Source organism: Plecotus auritus (assembly GCF_963455305.1).
Source record: "Plecotus auritus genome assembly, chromosome: 2".
NCBI classification, from domain to species: domain Eukaryota; kingdom Metazoa; phylum Chordata; class Mammalia; order Chiroptera; family Vespertilionidae; genus Plecotus; species Plecotus auritus.
Genome location: NC_137771.1, coordinates 182,700,412 through 182,716,265, shown reverse-complemented (window position 1 = coordinate 182,716,265; position 15,854 = coordinate 182,700,412). Strand labels below are relative to the sequence as shown.

The window sequence follows — 15,854 nt, the reverse complement described above, 5'->3', positions numbered from 1 at the left end:
TCGATGTTTCTCGCTCATCGATGTTTCTAGCTCTCTATCCCTCTCCCTTCCTCTCTGTAAAATATCAATAAAATATATTTAAAAAAAAAAAAGAATTTAAGGGCAGATAAAGAGCTTCACAGATAAGAAAAAGCTAAAGGAGTTCATCACCACCAAACCAGTATTATATGAAATGCTGAAAGGTATTCTTAAAGAAGAGGAAGAAGAAAAAAGTAAAGATAAAAATTATGAACAACAATTACATATCTATCAACAAGTGAACCTAAAAATCAAGTGAATTAAAAACCTGAGGAACAGAATAATCTGGTGAATATAATAGAATCAAGGGAATAGAAAAGGAGTGGACTGATAAATCTCAGGGGGAAAGGGGTATGGGCGGGTTCAGGAAGAGACTGGACAAAAATCATACAACCATGGATGAGGACAGTGTGGGGGAGGTAAGGGCAGAAGGTGGGGTGGGAACCGGGTGGAGGGTAGCTATGGGGGGAAAAAGGAGAAACAATTGTAATAATCTGAATAAAGATTTATTTAAAAAAAATTAAAAAACAAAACAAAACAAAAAAGGAATATTGTTGGGGGCGGGGGAGGGAAGGACTTGCAACCTAGTTCAGCATCTGGTTAAAACTGTAATCTTTCTTCCCCACTCTGAGTGACTTGGGCGGAACTGCAGAGCCTAACCCCAGGGCCCTGCCACAGCTGACTTGGATGGAGCTGTGGAGCTGCAGTTCTGCAGAGCAGCTCCACAAGGCCCTGGCCCTGCCAAGATTGACTTCAGCGGAGCTGCGGGCACCCTCAGGGGCCCACCAAAGGAGGAGATATATAGGCCAGAGCCTCCCCAGGAGTTCAGTTCAGGCTTTGGATCCAGAATTCCCCTGGACTAGTAGATCTGCAAAAGAAAGGTTAAACTTTCCTCAGAGTGCCGGCTGATCATTCTTCCATGCATTCTGCCACAACACTAGATCAGACAGTTCCCCAAGACAGACTATCTCTCCTACTCACCATCATTTTGTCTCCTCCTGACCAGTGCTATGCTAGCACTCTCACAGGCTCCCTGAGATGTCTGTCTCATCTGAAGCTACCCCAGTAACTGGGTGGCATCACAGGCATTGTGTCTGTATTTAAGACTCAATAAAACAAGGGGGAGAGAAGGCATGGCTCTCATGAGTACCCCTAAGTCTTAGCAAAACAGTTCTGTAGGAAAAGCTTATTCTCATTCTTGGTGGCTGTTTCCTGTCCCATCCCTTTCCCTTCACCAGCATTTCGTTTGCCCAGGGCACTGCATATTGGACATGACCAATACGACAATAATTGAAAGACTTAATTAAGGAACTCAACTCATTGAAGCATAAAACAGTTTTTGTTTTAATCAATAGCATTCCCCCAACCCACCTTTGTGAGAGCCCCTTAATAACACCTTGGCCAGATTTCATACTATTCTATTCCTTGTAATTTGCCCTGGGGTGGTACTGTTTGGGTATTTAAAAGCTAGTGTTGTCAATATTAACAGCTCAATATCAAACAAGAGTAAAAATGTGTCTCTTCCACTTTTAGTACTCCCTAAGCCAATCTGTGACTCTGGGGAAGTGTGGTCTGCTTTTTGTATGGTATACCTTACCCTTTCCTTCTCTCTTCAAACTCCTTCCAGGTTCTATCTGGAGCCCCTATAGTTCTCAACCTTGACTGCACATTTGAATCATCTTGGAGTTTCAAAACTACCAATGCCTGGGTTTAATACCTAGAGATCCTGATTGAATTGCTCTCAGGGGAGGCCTGGACATAAGGACCTTTCAAAACTCCTCAGGCGATTCTAGCTAAGGCTGAGAACCATTTCTGTGGACACTTATAGACACTCATTACAGAGAAGAGAGCAGGGAGAGAGATGCTGTCTAAGTGGGAAGGGAATCTGGGCTGATTCCCTCTGGTCTGATGTTACTGGGTTCTCCTGGTATGAAGGATCCATGTAGGTATATTGTTTCTTTGGAGGAATAGGGCTGAGGGGTCAGCTTAATCCCAGCTCTGTCCCCCAATGCAGAGCCCCTCTTCCCATGGTGTTTTCCCTCTAACTGCTTCTCTGAGATAGGTGGGCATCAAATGGCTGGACTTCTACCCTCACTATGGTTCTCTCCCACAGGAAACAATATTTTTGGCATGTTTTAAGAGCCATGGAGAACTGGAATTATAGCTGGTGTCCTCAACTTCCTCTCAGGTACAACAACAACAACAACAATAATAATAACAACAATAACAACAACAAAAATAATAATAGCATCATTATTCAGCACCTGAATTTGTGCCAAGGATTGTATTATTTACTTTATATGTTTTCTTATTAAATTATCATACAATCCTGCCAGGAGGCATTAATCCCCATTTTATACATGAGGAAACGAACACTCAGAGATGTTTCATAGCTTACCCAGCATCGCACAGGAAGAGGGTAAAAACACAGAGAAGAAATTCGTATCTGATTCCAAAGCAACAGCCTCTTAATTATTTTATTCTACCTGAACTCAGGTCCTCCCTTAAATAATATAACTGTTTTCTGCTAAAAATTTCTAGGTCTATAATCCAACAATGAGACCGATTGTGACAATCCCTGGTTGAGACAGGCCGGCAGATGGAGGAAAATTAATTTACTGCTAACCTTACCCCCCACACCAATGAATGAGGCAGTGCTTATGGTCAAAAACACTTTGGACCTGGTACCTACTAGAAATATCCAGATTTGTTCAGCTCACAGTCTCACCCACTCATCAGAGGCATGTCTCAACTTTCTGTCCCCAGGATCCATTAATCATTTACAGCATGTTGACAGAGATTTTAACCAGGGGGTCAAGGTGAACATTCAGTTTACACAACAAAAATGTATAAAGACTGATTAATCAATAGTGTGTGTGTGTGTGTGTGTTTAAAAAGTCTGTATAAAATTCTCTGCTGTGGTATACCATAGCAAGGGATAGTTTTCCCATTTTAATAAAATGAAGACATTCACTGCAGCTCTGCTTTCCATCCTTTGGATCACACTTAGATATTCCTACGCTGTGAGTCCCATAAACTGCAATGCTACTGAGCCTCTGGCTGGGAAAGCTCTAGACCTGATCAATAAAGGACGTTCGAATGGCTACCTTTTTCAGTTGCTGCGGGTCGCTGATGCCCACTTGGACAAAGTGGTAAGGAATTGCCAATGGCAGAGCTAAGTTGGGAAAACATGCACTGGGGCAAGTGTGACTCCAGCAACTAAGCCTACTGCTTTGCACAATGGAATGGTCTTGGTCAGGGTTTTCTGTTTGGTTTCTACTGCTGCTCTAGAATGTTCTTTTATTTTTTTTCAAACTAATGTCTGTTATTAGTATGTCCTTAACTATGAATCAATCTGTGAATGCTTGTAAGCACTGATGCTGAATCCAATCAAATGCTAAATGCTATAAGAGAAAAATTAGAATGAACTGTAAGTCTTGCCCTTAAGGAAATAAGAATCAGCACACATTCACACGCGCACACACACACTGTGTAAGGTAGGATATATTTAAGTGACTGAGTAAGTATTATAGATGCTGGGCTAGGTTAAAGGCATTCCAGGGAAATTTCAGGAATACCACCTCTATGTGGGTAAAAAATCAGGAAGGAGAGTGTTAGGGAGTAATTAGACACAAGCCAGGCAATTCCAGAAGTTCTGTGTGAGATTCGGCATAGTAAGCAAGGTGGAAGAAAGAGTGTAGGCTTATCTTGATGCAAAGCAAGCCTACTGTCTTCACTTTGATCAGCAATTTTCAACCTGTGTGCCACAGGGATTTTTAAAACATGCAATATCTGACTATTGAGTTGGGGGCACTGACCTCTTGTCCCTTAGATTGTCAAATGAAAAAAGGACAACAGCCAACACACCAAAGCTGTTCAATGTGAATCAATCAAAATTATACCTTTTTTTTTTGTCAGATAGGAAAAAAAAAATTTGTGTGTGTGCCGCAGAATTTTAGTAATTAGTTTATATGTGCCACGAGATGAAAATATTGAAAATCACTGACATAGATTATATACTTATTTGGAATAGATTTGAGGGCTTGATAGAGATGAAGGAGGGAGGCCTTTCTTCCTCACTCCCCAAAATAACCTACCCTTTGGAGGAACCACTAAAATCAGGGAGATCAGACAATAGAGCACCGCAGAGGACAAGCAGATAACTTGATGCTTGTAAAAGTATTAGATGTGGAGGCTCTACAGGGTGCAGAGAATGAGTGCAGCGACTTGGGATTCAACCAGCAACTTAGTGACTGCTAGTCCCAGTCCAGGATCTCTGCCACATTATAGGACACAGGATGAATTAGCCCAGGGCTACTTCTGAGTGAGGGCAGGGAGCACAGTATACTTGGGGAGGTAGATGCAGGTAGCACGGGCTTGAACTAGAAAGCTATGTTATGTGTTCAAGAATGTGGAAATGAAGAGAGACCAAGGAAATATTATTTTAATATTAACAGCTCAATATCAAACAAAAGTCAAAATGTGTCTCTTCCACTTTCAGCACTCCCTAAGCTAATCTGTGACTCTGGGGAAGTGTAAGGTGGGACTTATGGCAATGAGAACGAAGAAAAAACATGAGACATTTCAAAGAAAGACCATTCAAGGCCTGGTGCCTGGATAGCAAAAGCAAAGAAAGACATCAAAGCTGATGTCACATTTTTTTAAGCCAAAGACTAAGGCAAGAAATAATTAATGGTGTCATTGACAAAAGGCAAGATAAATTGAGAGAGGTAGCTAGTTTGGAATAGAAGAGCTGGTTTTAGGTTTGGCCAAGCTGAAATTAAGGCAAGAAGTCTAAGTTCAGGAAAGAGCTGGGTGAGAGGACACAATTGTGCATACAGATTGGAGCTTGTGATGTGGCTGTCATCACTTATAATTTCTAGGTTTACACCTTCAACATCTCTGCCCAAACAAATGGTGCAATTTAGTGATTGTTTTTTAAAGCTCATGAACAGAAGCAACATCATGACCAGTTAAGAAGAACATTTGGAAGTAACTTTTTCAAACTATTTATTCAAATAAATAGATCAAATGACACAGAAGTAAACATCTGCAATGATTTGGAAAGGAATAGAAATTCTGTTTAAGAAATCAAGAGATTGTTTCTAATGAAAATATACTGGGCTCCCACATGTTACTCACCTGTTGTTTTCTTGGAATTTTTCAGGAATCCACAGATGTCTATTATTTAGTCTTAGATGTGAAAGAATCTGACTGTCCAGTCCAATCCAGGAAACACTGGGATGACTGTGAGCCAAATATTTCTAGATATCTATCTGATATAGTAAGTAAACACAGTACCATTCCCTCTTTTTATTATTCTTGACTTCTGTCCACTCTGTTTTCTCAGGGTAGCTGTATGCCACAGCAAAAGAGAAAGTCCAGTTTCTGTCTTTTGACTCATCAAGATTATGTCAAACTTGAGTAATATTCTCTTGAGAGCCATACCTAGGAACCCAGTTCAAGATATGTCAGTGGGGCTTGTTTTAGCATGACCAGCTATAACCTTGTGCAAATTGCCTAATGTCACTAGATTTCTGTCTCCTCAGCTGTAAAATAAGAGGAAGAGATTGGAGTAGATAAACTCTAAGGTACTATCTGGTCCTGACAGTCTATGGGTCTAGAACCTATGAACTTGTAATTGTGTCCTATGAAGACTGGTCCCATGAGCAGGAGTGGCCAAAGGGGATTAATTGCAATTATCATGAGGAATGGTATCTTGTGCTGCTTTGCACATGGGTAATCAGATCCCAGGCTGTCTGGGAGAAGAACACAAAGATGAAAATGCACAGATCTAAGATTTTAGTTCCAGAAAATAAGACACTTACATACCTAGAAATTATAGCATTTTTTTGTCTTGAAAATGTTTGCGATATGGCCATGATCTGTTTAAACAGTTTATATGTGGTTCTTATGAGGGTTTTGGGTGCCTATGACATTTAACTCACAGAAACAGATTAAGAAAATACAGGTTTGAAAGAAGATTTGTTGAGAAACCACAAATAAATTTTAAAAGATAATAAGGTATGTTGCATCACTTTTTTGTGTCTTCATATTCAACCCAAAGAAAGCAGTACACAATGATAAACTCTTTCTTACAGGTGATTGGACAGTGTAACGTAATAGCTACCACACGTTTGAGTGAATTTCAGGATCTTAGAGTGAATGACTTCAACTGCACCACAAGCTCTGGTATGATAATCTGTTAAAATATTACTTAATCCTAGATTGATATAGAATTCAATCATACAGTGATTGAATAAAATAAAAGAGAAACATGTAAATTGACTGTATCTCCACTACTCTCACTAGCCAATCAGGAGTGAGTATGCAAATTAACCTGACAAAAATGGTGAGTTAATTTGCATACACAGGTACCAGGTGGAGAGTGGAGCAGGAGAGCCAGTGGAGAGTAGAGCAGCTTGAGGAACTTGGCTCTCAAGCCACCAGATGGAGAGCAGAGCGGGAAAGCTGGAGGCTTGGAGGACTTGGCAGAGCCGGAGGCCTTGGGACAGAGACAGAGCATGAAGGGAAAACCAAGAGCATGGGGGAGCACCAGGAATTCTGAGAATAGTACTTTTGGTGGCAACCCCAGGACTGGAAGCAGAAGCCCAGAGTGTGGGGAGCACCAGGAATGCTGGGAATTTTAGTTCTGTTGGCAGATGGATCTCCTAGACACTAGAGCAAAGTGAGCCTGGAGCAAGTTACTGTTGTGGTGGGGGATGGAGGGAAAGCAAAGGTGAGAAACATAAGTAAAATCAGAGTGTCTAGGAAAAATTAAAGGGAAGATATCCTAAAACTTCCATGAAATCTCCACCAATGAAGCAAAGAAAAAAAATGCTTCTATTATTCTGTGAGCAACAAACCAAACTGGGTTGGGGGGGGGTCTCAGACAATTTGCTCATATGATTGCAAAGACAGACAGAAACTCCGGGATTGGAGAGTGCTCCCTTGAGGGCTCCCAGATTGGAGAAGTTGCAGTTTGGGCTGAGGAACACCGCCTCCCCCCTCCCCCCCAACGTGCAGGACTCTTCGTGCACCGGGCCCCTAGTTTTACATATAATACTATGATGTACATATCAAAAATGGTCTTCACTTATGCTCATGGACTTGATTATTACTCACTCTCCTGAAAAGAGTTATAAGAGGGCTTCCTCCTGTTATTGATACACTTTTCAAAAAATTAAATATATAAAAATAGAAAGCTACATAAGGCGGTAGAGCATCATTATAGAGAACATGGGCTCTGTCTGGGGTCAGATTTGCTTGAATTTGAATCCCAATCTCATAATTTACTAGTTGCATGGTCTTGAGGGAAAGTTACCTAACCTCTTTAAGGATTCCTCATGTATAAAATACAGCTAATAGCCCTGACCGGTTTGGCTCAGAGGATAGAGCGTCGGCCTGCGGTCTGAAAGGTTCCAGGTTCGATTCCGATCAAGGGCATGTACCTTGGTTGCGGGCACATCCCCAGTAGAAGGTGTGCAGGAGGCAGCTGATCGATGTTTCTAACTCTCTATCCCTCTCCCTTCCTCTCTGTAAAAAATCAATAAAATATATTTAAAAAAAATAAAAAAAATAAAATACAGCTAATAATAGTATTAGTTCTTTGGGTCTTTGTTAGAATTAAATAAGATGCTCTGTGTAGTACACTTCCAAAGTACTTAGCAATATGTTGACTTCAACATCTAAAACTTATGTATTAATATTACAGTTTACACAGCAGTCTCACTTAATCTCATAACAAGACTATGAAGATTATGAAACTTTCTATTTTAGAATTAAAAGAGGTTCAAAAAATTAAATTACTTAGCCTCATAAAACAGCCAAAACCTTAACCTACCCCACCAGTGTTGACTCTAAAGTCCATGTTCTTTTTATTTACTTTTTCCAAGAAAATTATCACAGAGTTCCTTTAAAAATAGCAAATTTCAGCATAATTCAATATACAAAAATTCAGCAGCTGAGCAACTCCAGGAGTTTGCCTTAAAGAAGACTGAGCTCTACCTTCTCTCTCTGGGCAAAAGTTCACTTTAATGATGCTCTCCCTCCTTGGCAGAGATAGGAAGAGTTCATTAAAATATTCACACTTAATGAATGATGGGGTTGGGGCATCTGAATAGGGTAACAACCAAGACTTGAGCATCAGAAGGATCTGGGTTTAAGTTTAGCTCTGCTGCTGATTAGCTGATTTGCTGGAACAAGTTTCATAGCCTCTCCAACCCTTCATTCACCCGTCTGTAAAACAGGAGCTATTGTTATTGTTTCTACCATGCATATATGTATTAAGTCACAGCATTGACAGTGCTGTTTAGCCACAAAACTACCATTTTCTTTCTCCAGTCTTTTCTGCATTGGCCAACACTAAAGACAGCCCTGTACTCTTGGATTTCTTTGAGGAGACTGAGGTCTACAGAAAACAAGCAGAGAAAGTCCTTGAGATGTACAAAAAGGAGAATGGTGACTTTGCCTCTTTCAGAGTGGACCAAGTGGAGAGAGTTGGCAGAGGCGTGAGTTTCCACTAATGTCCAGCTGGAGTCTGAGGGCCCAGGCTCCAACCTTGCAGGCACAAATTCACTTGCATTGACCCTCTCCCCACTTGCCTCCTTGGGCCAGATGATTTTTATTATTATAATTTTTAACTTACAGGTAACATTCAATATAATATTAGTTTAAAGTGTACACAAATTAAAAAGATACATGCATCCTTAAATTCATTGCAGCATTATTTACAACAGATGAGATATAGAAGTAACCTAAGTGCCTATCGATAGGTGATTAGATAAAGAATATGTATTATATATTTATAAAATATTACTCAGCATAAAAAGGAATTAAATCTTACCATTTGTGAGAATGTAGAGGGTACGATGCTAAGTGAAATAAGCCAGACAGAGAAAGACAAAAACCAGCTGCTATGTTTGTTTGTTTTAATACAATAGCAACTTTACTGAGGTGTAATTGACATTCAATAAATAGCATATATTTAGTTAGAGTATACCATTTGATAATTCTTACATATGTATATACAAATGAACACAACAGCACACTTAAGATAGTGAACATATCCATCACACCTAATAACTTCTTGGACCCCTTTGTTATGCTTCCCTCTTGACCAACCCCTCTTGCCTCCTCCCCTGGGCTGCTGTTGCCAGCCACCAGCTGCTTTTTAAATTGACATCCCTGTTGCAGTTTCAAGGCAGCAGATACCACAGAACTGCCCTCCTGCAATTTTTTTTAATTTTTGGAGTTGTGGGAGTGTGATATCAACATAGAGGTGGGAAATCCAAACAAAAAAGAGCAAAATGCTGAAGAGCATACTAGGGTTATGAGTCATTAAAATCATCTAGTGCTATCCTCTTTGTATTAGGATGGAAAACAGGCTCAGAGCAACTACCGCACCACATCCAGTGGTATGGCTAGAGCCAGGCAATCCTTCCCCACCCAGGGACTCAAGTGCCTCCCACCCATAGCAGTCTTATAGAACAGCTAGTTTATGTTGTCTTGTATTTTGAAAACACAAAGTGAGTTAGATAATGTTGCATACAAGCAATGGGATCAGTACAATGCAATTACGTACTAAAAAGAATGTTTTGGACCTATATGCCTTGGAAAGAGTTTCAAGATATATTGCCAAGGGAGAAAAGCAGCTTATAGAACAATACTTAGACTATGATCCCCTTTATATTAAACAATTAGATATGTGTGTATATACACAACATATTTAGGAAAAGGCTAGAAGGAAAAACACATCAAATGGATGATGGTGGTACCTCTGAGAGGAAGAGGCTGGAGTGCAGGAAGAATGACTTTTCACACTACACTTGATTATGTCTGTATTATCTGATCCTTTTCAATCAAATAGTATTCATCTTATCACTTGATAAATTTTAAAAAGACCCAGAAAATAAAAAGAATGGCACATATTGGTGAATCCTCATAGTGCTTTTACAGTATATTGGATAATAGGTATCAAATGGCTTTTTTTTAAATGTTCCTGAAACTGCTTTGATCCAATTTGTTCTAGAGAGGAGGGAGAAGAACCAATTACTATATTGACTTCTCTGTGAGGAACTGCTCCAGTCACCATTTTCGCAGGCACTATAATGTGAGTATAATATAAGTGTGGAATACTAGTAACATTTGGAGACTACTTACTATGTTCCAGATACCCTTGTAAGGGCTTTACACATATGTTAGCCTATTACCCCACCATCACCCTATGAACTATATAGCATTTTTCTCCCAGATTTACCTATGGGGAAACTGAGGCATGGTGACAACACTCATGAGAATATTATTTTATAAGTATACATGATATATACCTAAACTTAACAATGAGGGTTTTTTTTAAACTCATTAGGATTAAAGACTTAGCTAACACTAATAACTAGAATGTATTAAGAACTTATACTCATGGGTGCTTTCATTCACTTCATCTCATTCACTCCTCACAGTGACCACATTTGACAAATGGGAAGGTAATGGGCTCAGTAAAGTAGGGGTCTTGCCTAATGTTCACAACCAAGATGCTCAGTCCAATGAGATTTTCCCCCTACTCATGTATAAACTGATACTCATGCGCCTGCAGGAAGTGTTATGAATGATATGCAGCATTTGTATAGCAACCTATAGTTTGCAAACCACTACCAAATATTATTGCTTTGTTGGATCCCTGTGACCATCCCATTGACCCCAAACAAACCCTTAACTATCTTGGTATGGGGAATACAAACTCAGTGCAGAAACATGGAGGCTGGAGAAGAGGAGCTCAATGCTAAATGTTCTATAGCATTATCTCATTTAATTAAACCCTCCCACAACCTGTGGGTAGATAGTAGTGTACTCATTTTAGAAATAAAGACTGAGTTTCAGAAATTTTATGCAACTTACCTAAATCTCATAGAACTAGTACATGATGAAGCCAGGATTAACATAAGGCTGTCTGACTCCAAAACTGTACTCAAAATCTTTTCTTGTTGTTGTTTTTCCTTAATCCTTGCCCAAGGATATTTTTCCTTTGATTTTTAGGGAGAGTGGAAGAGAGAGGGAAAGACAGAGAGAGACATCGATGTGAGAAAGACACATCAATTGGTTGCCTCCTGCACAAGCCCTGACCAGGGCACGGGGCCAGGGAGGAGTCTGCAACCAAGATAGCACTCTTGACCAAAATTGAATCCGAGACCCTTTGGTCTCCCCGCTGACGTTCTATCCACTGAACCAAACTGGATAGGGCTGTACTCAAAATCTTACTGCTTAACAGTCTTCTCAAAAAAAAAGGAGTTTTCTACTTGTAACTTTGACAGCTGGGTTTAGGGATCTCTGGGGCAGAGGTGTGCCAGCCAGGTGTAGCCTCTGAACTTAGGGTAGGGCCAGATGACAGTCTCTTTGACAGGGTCTGTGCAAACCCATTTTTATAATGGCTTTCTTCTTTCCAAAACTTTCCTCCAAGGGTCTTGGTTAAAGTTGTACAAATCTCTCATCTACACCACTCTTCTTTTTCTCTAGGCACAGGCAACTCAGGTCTTTAGTGCAGAAGAGTTGGTCTAACATCAAGGTATCAGTGACATAATATTCCCACCTATCACCCATGGGGAAGCCCAGTGCTAGTGATCAGTCATGGAAGAGAACCACAGCAGTAATGAAAATCTTTGGAACCTGTACTTTTCCCAATGTGTTGACTAGGAAGTATTGTTAAATAACTGGTGGAGATATTTGATGATATTAACTTGATTTTTCTAGAGATCTCCTTCCTTTCCAGAATGTCAGGAAGTTTACAACTCTAGCTGGGCATCTTCACACCACCTGCACACTACACACAAATACACATACACTAACAGGTTTCTCTCTTATTCATAGGTCTTTGGATTCTGCAGATCAGTTTTGTCCTATGATGTAGGAGTCTCTGACATGGAAACACCAATAGAGGTTGACATAAACTGTGAAGTCTTCAACCTTAAGGTAGGTTGCCTAAGCAACCTTTATCATGAGCAGTGCCAGACTAAGTAATGTTTTCACACACATAGTGTATTTTGTTCTTATGGCTCTGTGTGTGTGTGTGTGTGTGTGTGTGTGTGTGTGTGTGAGAGAGAGAGAGAGAGAGAGAGAGAGAGAGAGAGAGAGAGAGAGAGAAAGATGAGATGTGGTGGGGGGGTGGGGGAAGAAAAACAGAAAATAACCCCTGGGGAAGTTGTACAATTGTTGGTAAGACACCAAAAGTGTGACACTTTTTTCAAGAATTGGGAAAGTGTAAGATTTGGCATTAAAGTAAAATCATGACCAATTTAACCAACCTTTAATGAATCTGAAAATAGTTCTTGTAGCTAGGACTCCAGTGCTGACTTAATAATCTAGTTTTATTATTAGCCACAGAATATAAGGGGAATGAATTAGTGTCAAGTTTATTATATAAAGATATATAAAATACAAAACAATATTTTATGAAAATATCAGTGTGTAGAAACTTTTGTTCTACACACAAGTATTCTTCACAGTATTTTTTATATTAGAAAAAAATAATTCAAACATCCATGTGACAAACCAAAAAGGGGGGCAAGTTTATCACCATGGGGATCACTGCACGTATTTTTTTAAATATTAAAACCTGAATAAGGATAGTGAAGAGGTGAAGTGCTCATCTTTTAGAAGTACGAGATGCTTATACCATAGAGTCTCAGAACTCTGTTGAGAGCTGAAATTATAAGGCACTAGTTTTCCAAATGTTGATCTACAGATGAGTACCATTCTGTAATATAATTTTATCACTTTATATGGAAATGAGAAAAATAACGATAATAAGAAAAAATTTTTTTGTGGTAGAACATATTATAGGCAGTCCTCTGGTTATGTCGACTCAACGTACATCATTTAATGGTTACATCACTATCTCCCATTTATTTATTTAAAAAAATGTTCCGTCATTTCGACGTTTGTACATATGTGCTTTATGTTTTTTATTATTTACTATATTTACCACAAGTAAAGGTAAGGAATTGTTATCTTTCTTTTAATTTTTTTTTTACTGTTTCACTTCATTACTGCTGTGTATGTGCTCCATGTGAGTGACGTAGGTGCTTATGTAGGTGGGTTCCAACTTATGGCGAAAAGTTACATCGCCTTAGGAATGGATCTCCGACATAACCTGAGGACTTACTGTATGTATAAAACAACCATCCTTTACTCTGAGATTATCTTTCTGACTGTTGTTATAAAATATTATTGCTATTATGAAATGATGGTGGTAGGTGATGGTTTTCATTTGTATTTTAAATGCCAACTTGCCTAGATAAAAATTTGAGAACCCTTTTTTGATATCCTACTTTTAAGATTTATTCCTGCAATCCAAAAGTATGGATTTAGTTGAATGAAATCAAGTTAAACGTCTCATTTCTTCTTTACATGATGATATTCACTTTTCTATGTCCTTCACCAGGAGCATAGAAACATCAGTGATGTAAAACCCCATCTGGACCATCCCCTCCGTTCTGGAGGCTATGGGCATTCCTCTGCTGGCAAGACTCCATTTACACACAATAGATCCAGAGATAATCTCCATTCTCACAAGTCACATGAATCTGGATGCCCACCTCCTCTAGACGACAAAAATCACTCAGACAGACCACCACTTCAAGCAGGAACTCCTTCACGATTGCCCCCTTCAAGATGTCATCACCTCCATTTTGGCACCAATGACACATATGCACCCCCTCATAATCATAGTTCCAGTGAGCACCATTCCCATGGACACCATCCTCATGAGCATCATCCTCATGGACATGATCCCCATAGACATCGTCCCCATGGAAACCATCCCCATGGACATCATACCCATGGACACCATCCCCATGGACATCATCCCGATGGCCATGGTTTTTACGACCATGGACCCTGTGACCCACCACCCCATAGGCAAGGCTCCCAAGATCGCCATCACTGGGGCCATGGCCCACGACCTAGGCACTCAGAAGAAAAAGGTCCAGGTAAAGGACACTTTGCCTTAAAATGGAGAAAAATTGGATATGTTTACCGACTCCCTCCATTAAAGAAAGGTGAATTTCTTCCTCTTCCTGAGGCCAATTTTCCCAGCTTCTCATTGCCAAACAACAACCATCATCTAAAGCCAGAAATTCAGCCCTTCCCTCAATCAGCCTCTGAATTATGTCCAGGGATGTTCAAGAGTGAATTTTCACAAGTTTCAAAGTTTTTTGAACATTTCCAAAAAGAAATCTGAGTTCCTTGAAAAATGAGTAATGTTCTGAATTATAACCATAAATAAAATTTACCAATAATAAATGCAACATTACAAGTTATTGTAATCTTAACTTTCATATTGAGAATAGGACAAAATGTGGGTAGGGGAGGAGATGATGTGAGAAGAACAAGAAAAATGGAGTGGAGAAAAAAAAAAATCTCAGTGTCCCAAGCCAAAGGTAATTCTCTCACTGGCTACTACACCACTCAAGACAAATCTCTCATCCTCAGAATTTCTTTACTTCCTGGGTTCAACTCCTTTAATTCTAACATCATTCCTCTTTTAGTACTTATGCTGTAGCTGGGCATGCCAAGAAAGTATGTATTTTCATATAAAGGATTGTTCTTATAGTAAAGTGATTCAAATTCACTCTTACTTCTTGCTGAAACTGGTTTGGCTCAGTGGATAGTGTCGGCCTGCGGACTGAATGGTCCCAGGTTCGATTCCGGTCAAGGGCATGTACCTTGGTTGTGGGCACATTCCCAGTGGGAGGTGTGCAGGAGGCAGCTGATCGATGTTTCTAGCTCTCTATCCCTCTCCCTTCCTCTCTGTAAAATATCAATAAAATATTTTAAAAAAATTCACTCTTACTCCTTATTTCTAGTTCTCTAAATCCCCTTTATTTTGGAGAAATAAGTTCTAAATTTAATTATATAAAAAGAAGTTCAGGATATAATTTTCAAAGAAGTTCATAGGCATGAATCATGACCATAAATTTAAGTGCACCAGAAATATCACTTTATTTTCAAAACATCTATACTAATAAAAGGGTAATTTGCTAATTAGACCGGATGTCTTTCCAGACAAAGCCACGGGTGCGAGGGCTGAGGCAAGCCGCCATGGCTGGGAGGGCCCATCGAGGAGCCCTGGCCAGATGGGCAGGGCCTCCCTCTCTGCAGTTATTTTTTTTTTAGCAGAAGATTTCAAAATATGAAATTTATTTGACTTTTATTTTTTTTGAATGAATCCTGTATGATCAGAGAACATACTTTGTTTTCTTTCAATTTTTTAAAATTTCTTTATTGATTAAGGTATTACATATGTGTCCTTATTCCCCAATTACCCCCAACCTCCCATTCATGCCCCCACATCCCTGTTGTCTGTGTCCATTGATTAGGCTTATATGCATCTATTTAAGTCCTTTGGTTGATCTCTCCCCTTTACCCCCACCCTCCCCTACCTTCCCTGAGGTTTGACGTTCTGATTGATGTTTCTCTGTCTCTGGATCTATTTTTGTTCATCAATTTATGTTGTTCATTATATTCCACAAATGAGTGAGATCATGTGATATTTATCTCTCTCCAACTGGCTTATTTCACTTAGCATAATGCTCTCCATCTCCATCCATGTTGTTGCAAATGATAGGAATTCCTTATTTTTTACCGCCGCGTAGTATTCCATTGTGTAGATGTACCACAGTTTTTTAATCCACTCATCTGCTGATGGCCACTTAGGCTGTTTCCAAATCTTAGCTATGGTGAATTGTGCTGCTATGAACATAGGGTGCATATATCCTTTCTGATTGGTGTTTCTAGTTTCTTGGGATATATTCCTAGAAGTGGGATCACTGGGTCAAATGGGA

At 39.6% G+C, this 15,854-nt stretch overlaps 1 protein-coding gene across 1 annotated transcript; it reads left to right on the top strand.

Moving 5' to 3' along the window:
- The first annotated feature begins 2,847 nt into the window (after positions 1 to 2,847).
- Positions 2,848 to 14,849, top strand: LOC308241718 (histidine-rich glycoprotein-like). Its single transcript, XM_080655251.1, has 7 exons — positions 2,848 to 3,170; positions 5,186 to 5,302; positions 6,120 to 6,210; positions 8,362 to 8,528; positions 10,049 to 10,129; positions 11,881 to 11,982; positions 13,454 to 14,849. Exons 1-7 carry the CDS (start codon positions 2,979 to 2,981, stop codon positions 14,249 to 14,251), a joined length of 1,548 nt encoding a protein of 515 aa, XP_080511377.1. The 5' UTR covers positions 2,848 to 2,978; the 3' UTR covers positions 14,252 to 14,849.
- The last annotated feature ends 1,005 nt before the right edge of the window (positions 14,850 to 15,854 follow it).

What these genes read in the sequence shown, in the direction of transcription:
- LOC308241718 (XM_080655251.1), top strand. Translation starts at nt 2,979, where the DNA reads ATGAAGACATTCACTGCAGCTCTGCTTTCCATCCTTTGGATCACACTT. An exon ending in TGGAGAGAGTTGGCAGAGGC is followed by an intron (nt 8,529 to 10,048) that starts GTGAGTTTCCAC and finishes AATTTGTTCTAG; the next exon opens with AGAGGAGGGAGAAGAACCAA. An exon ending in GTGAAGTCTTCAACCTTAAG is followed by an intron (nt 11,983 to 13,453) that starts GTAGGTTGCCTA and finishes GTCCTTCACCAG; the next exon opens with GAGCATAGAAACATCAGTGA.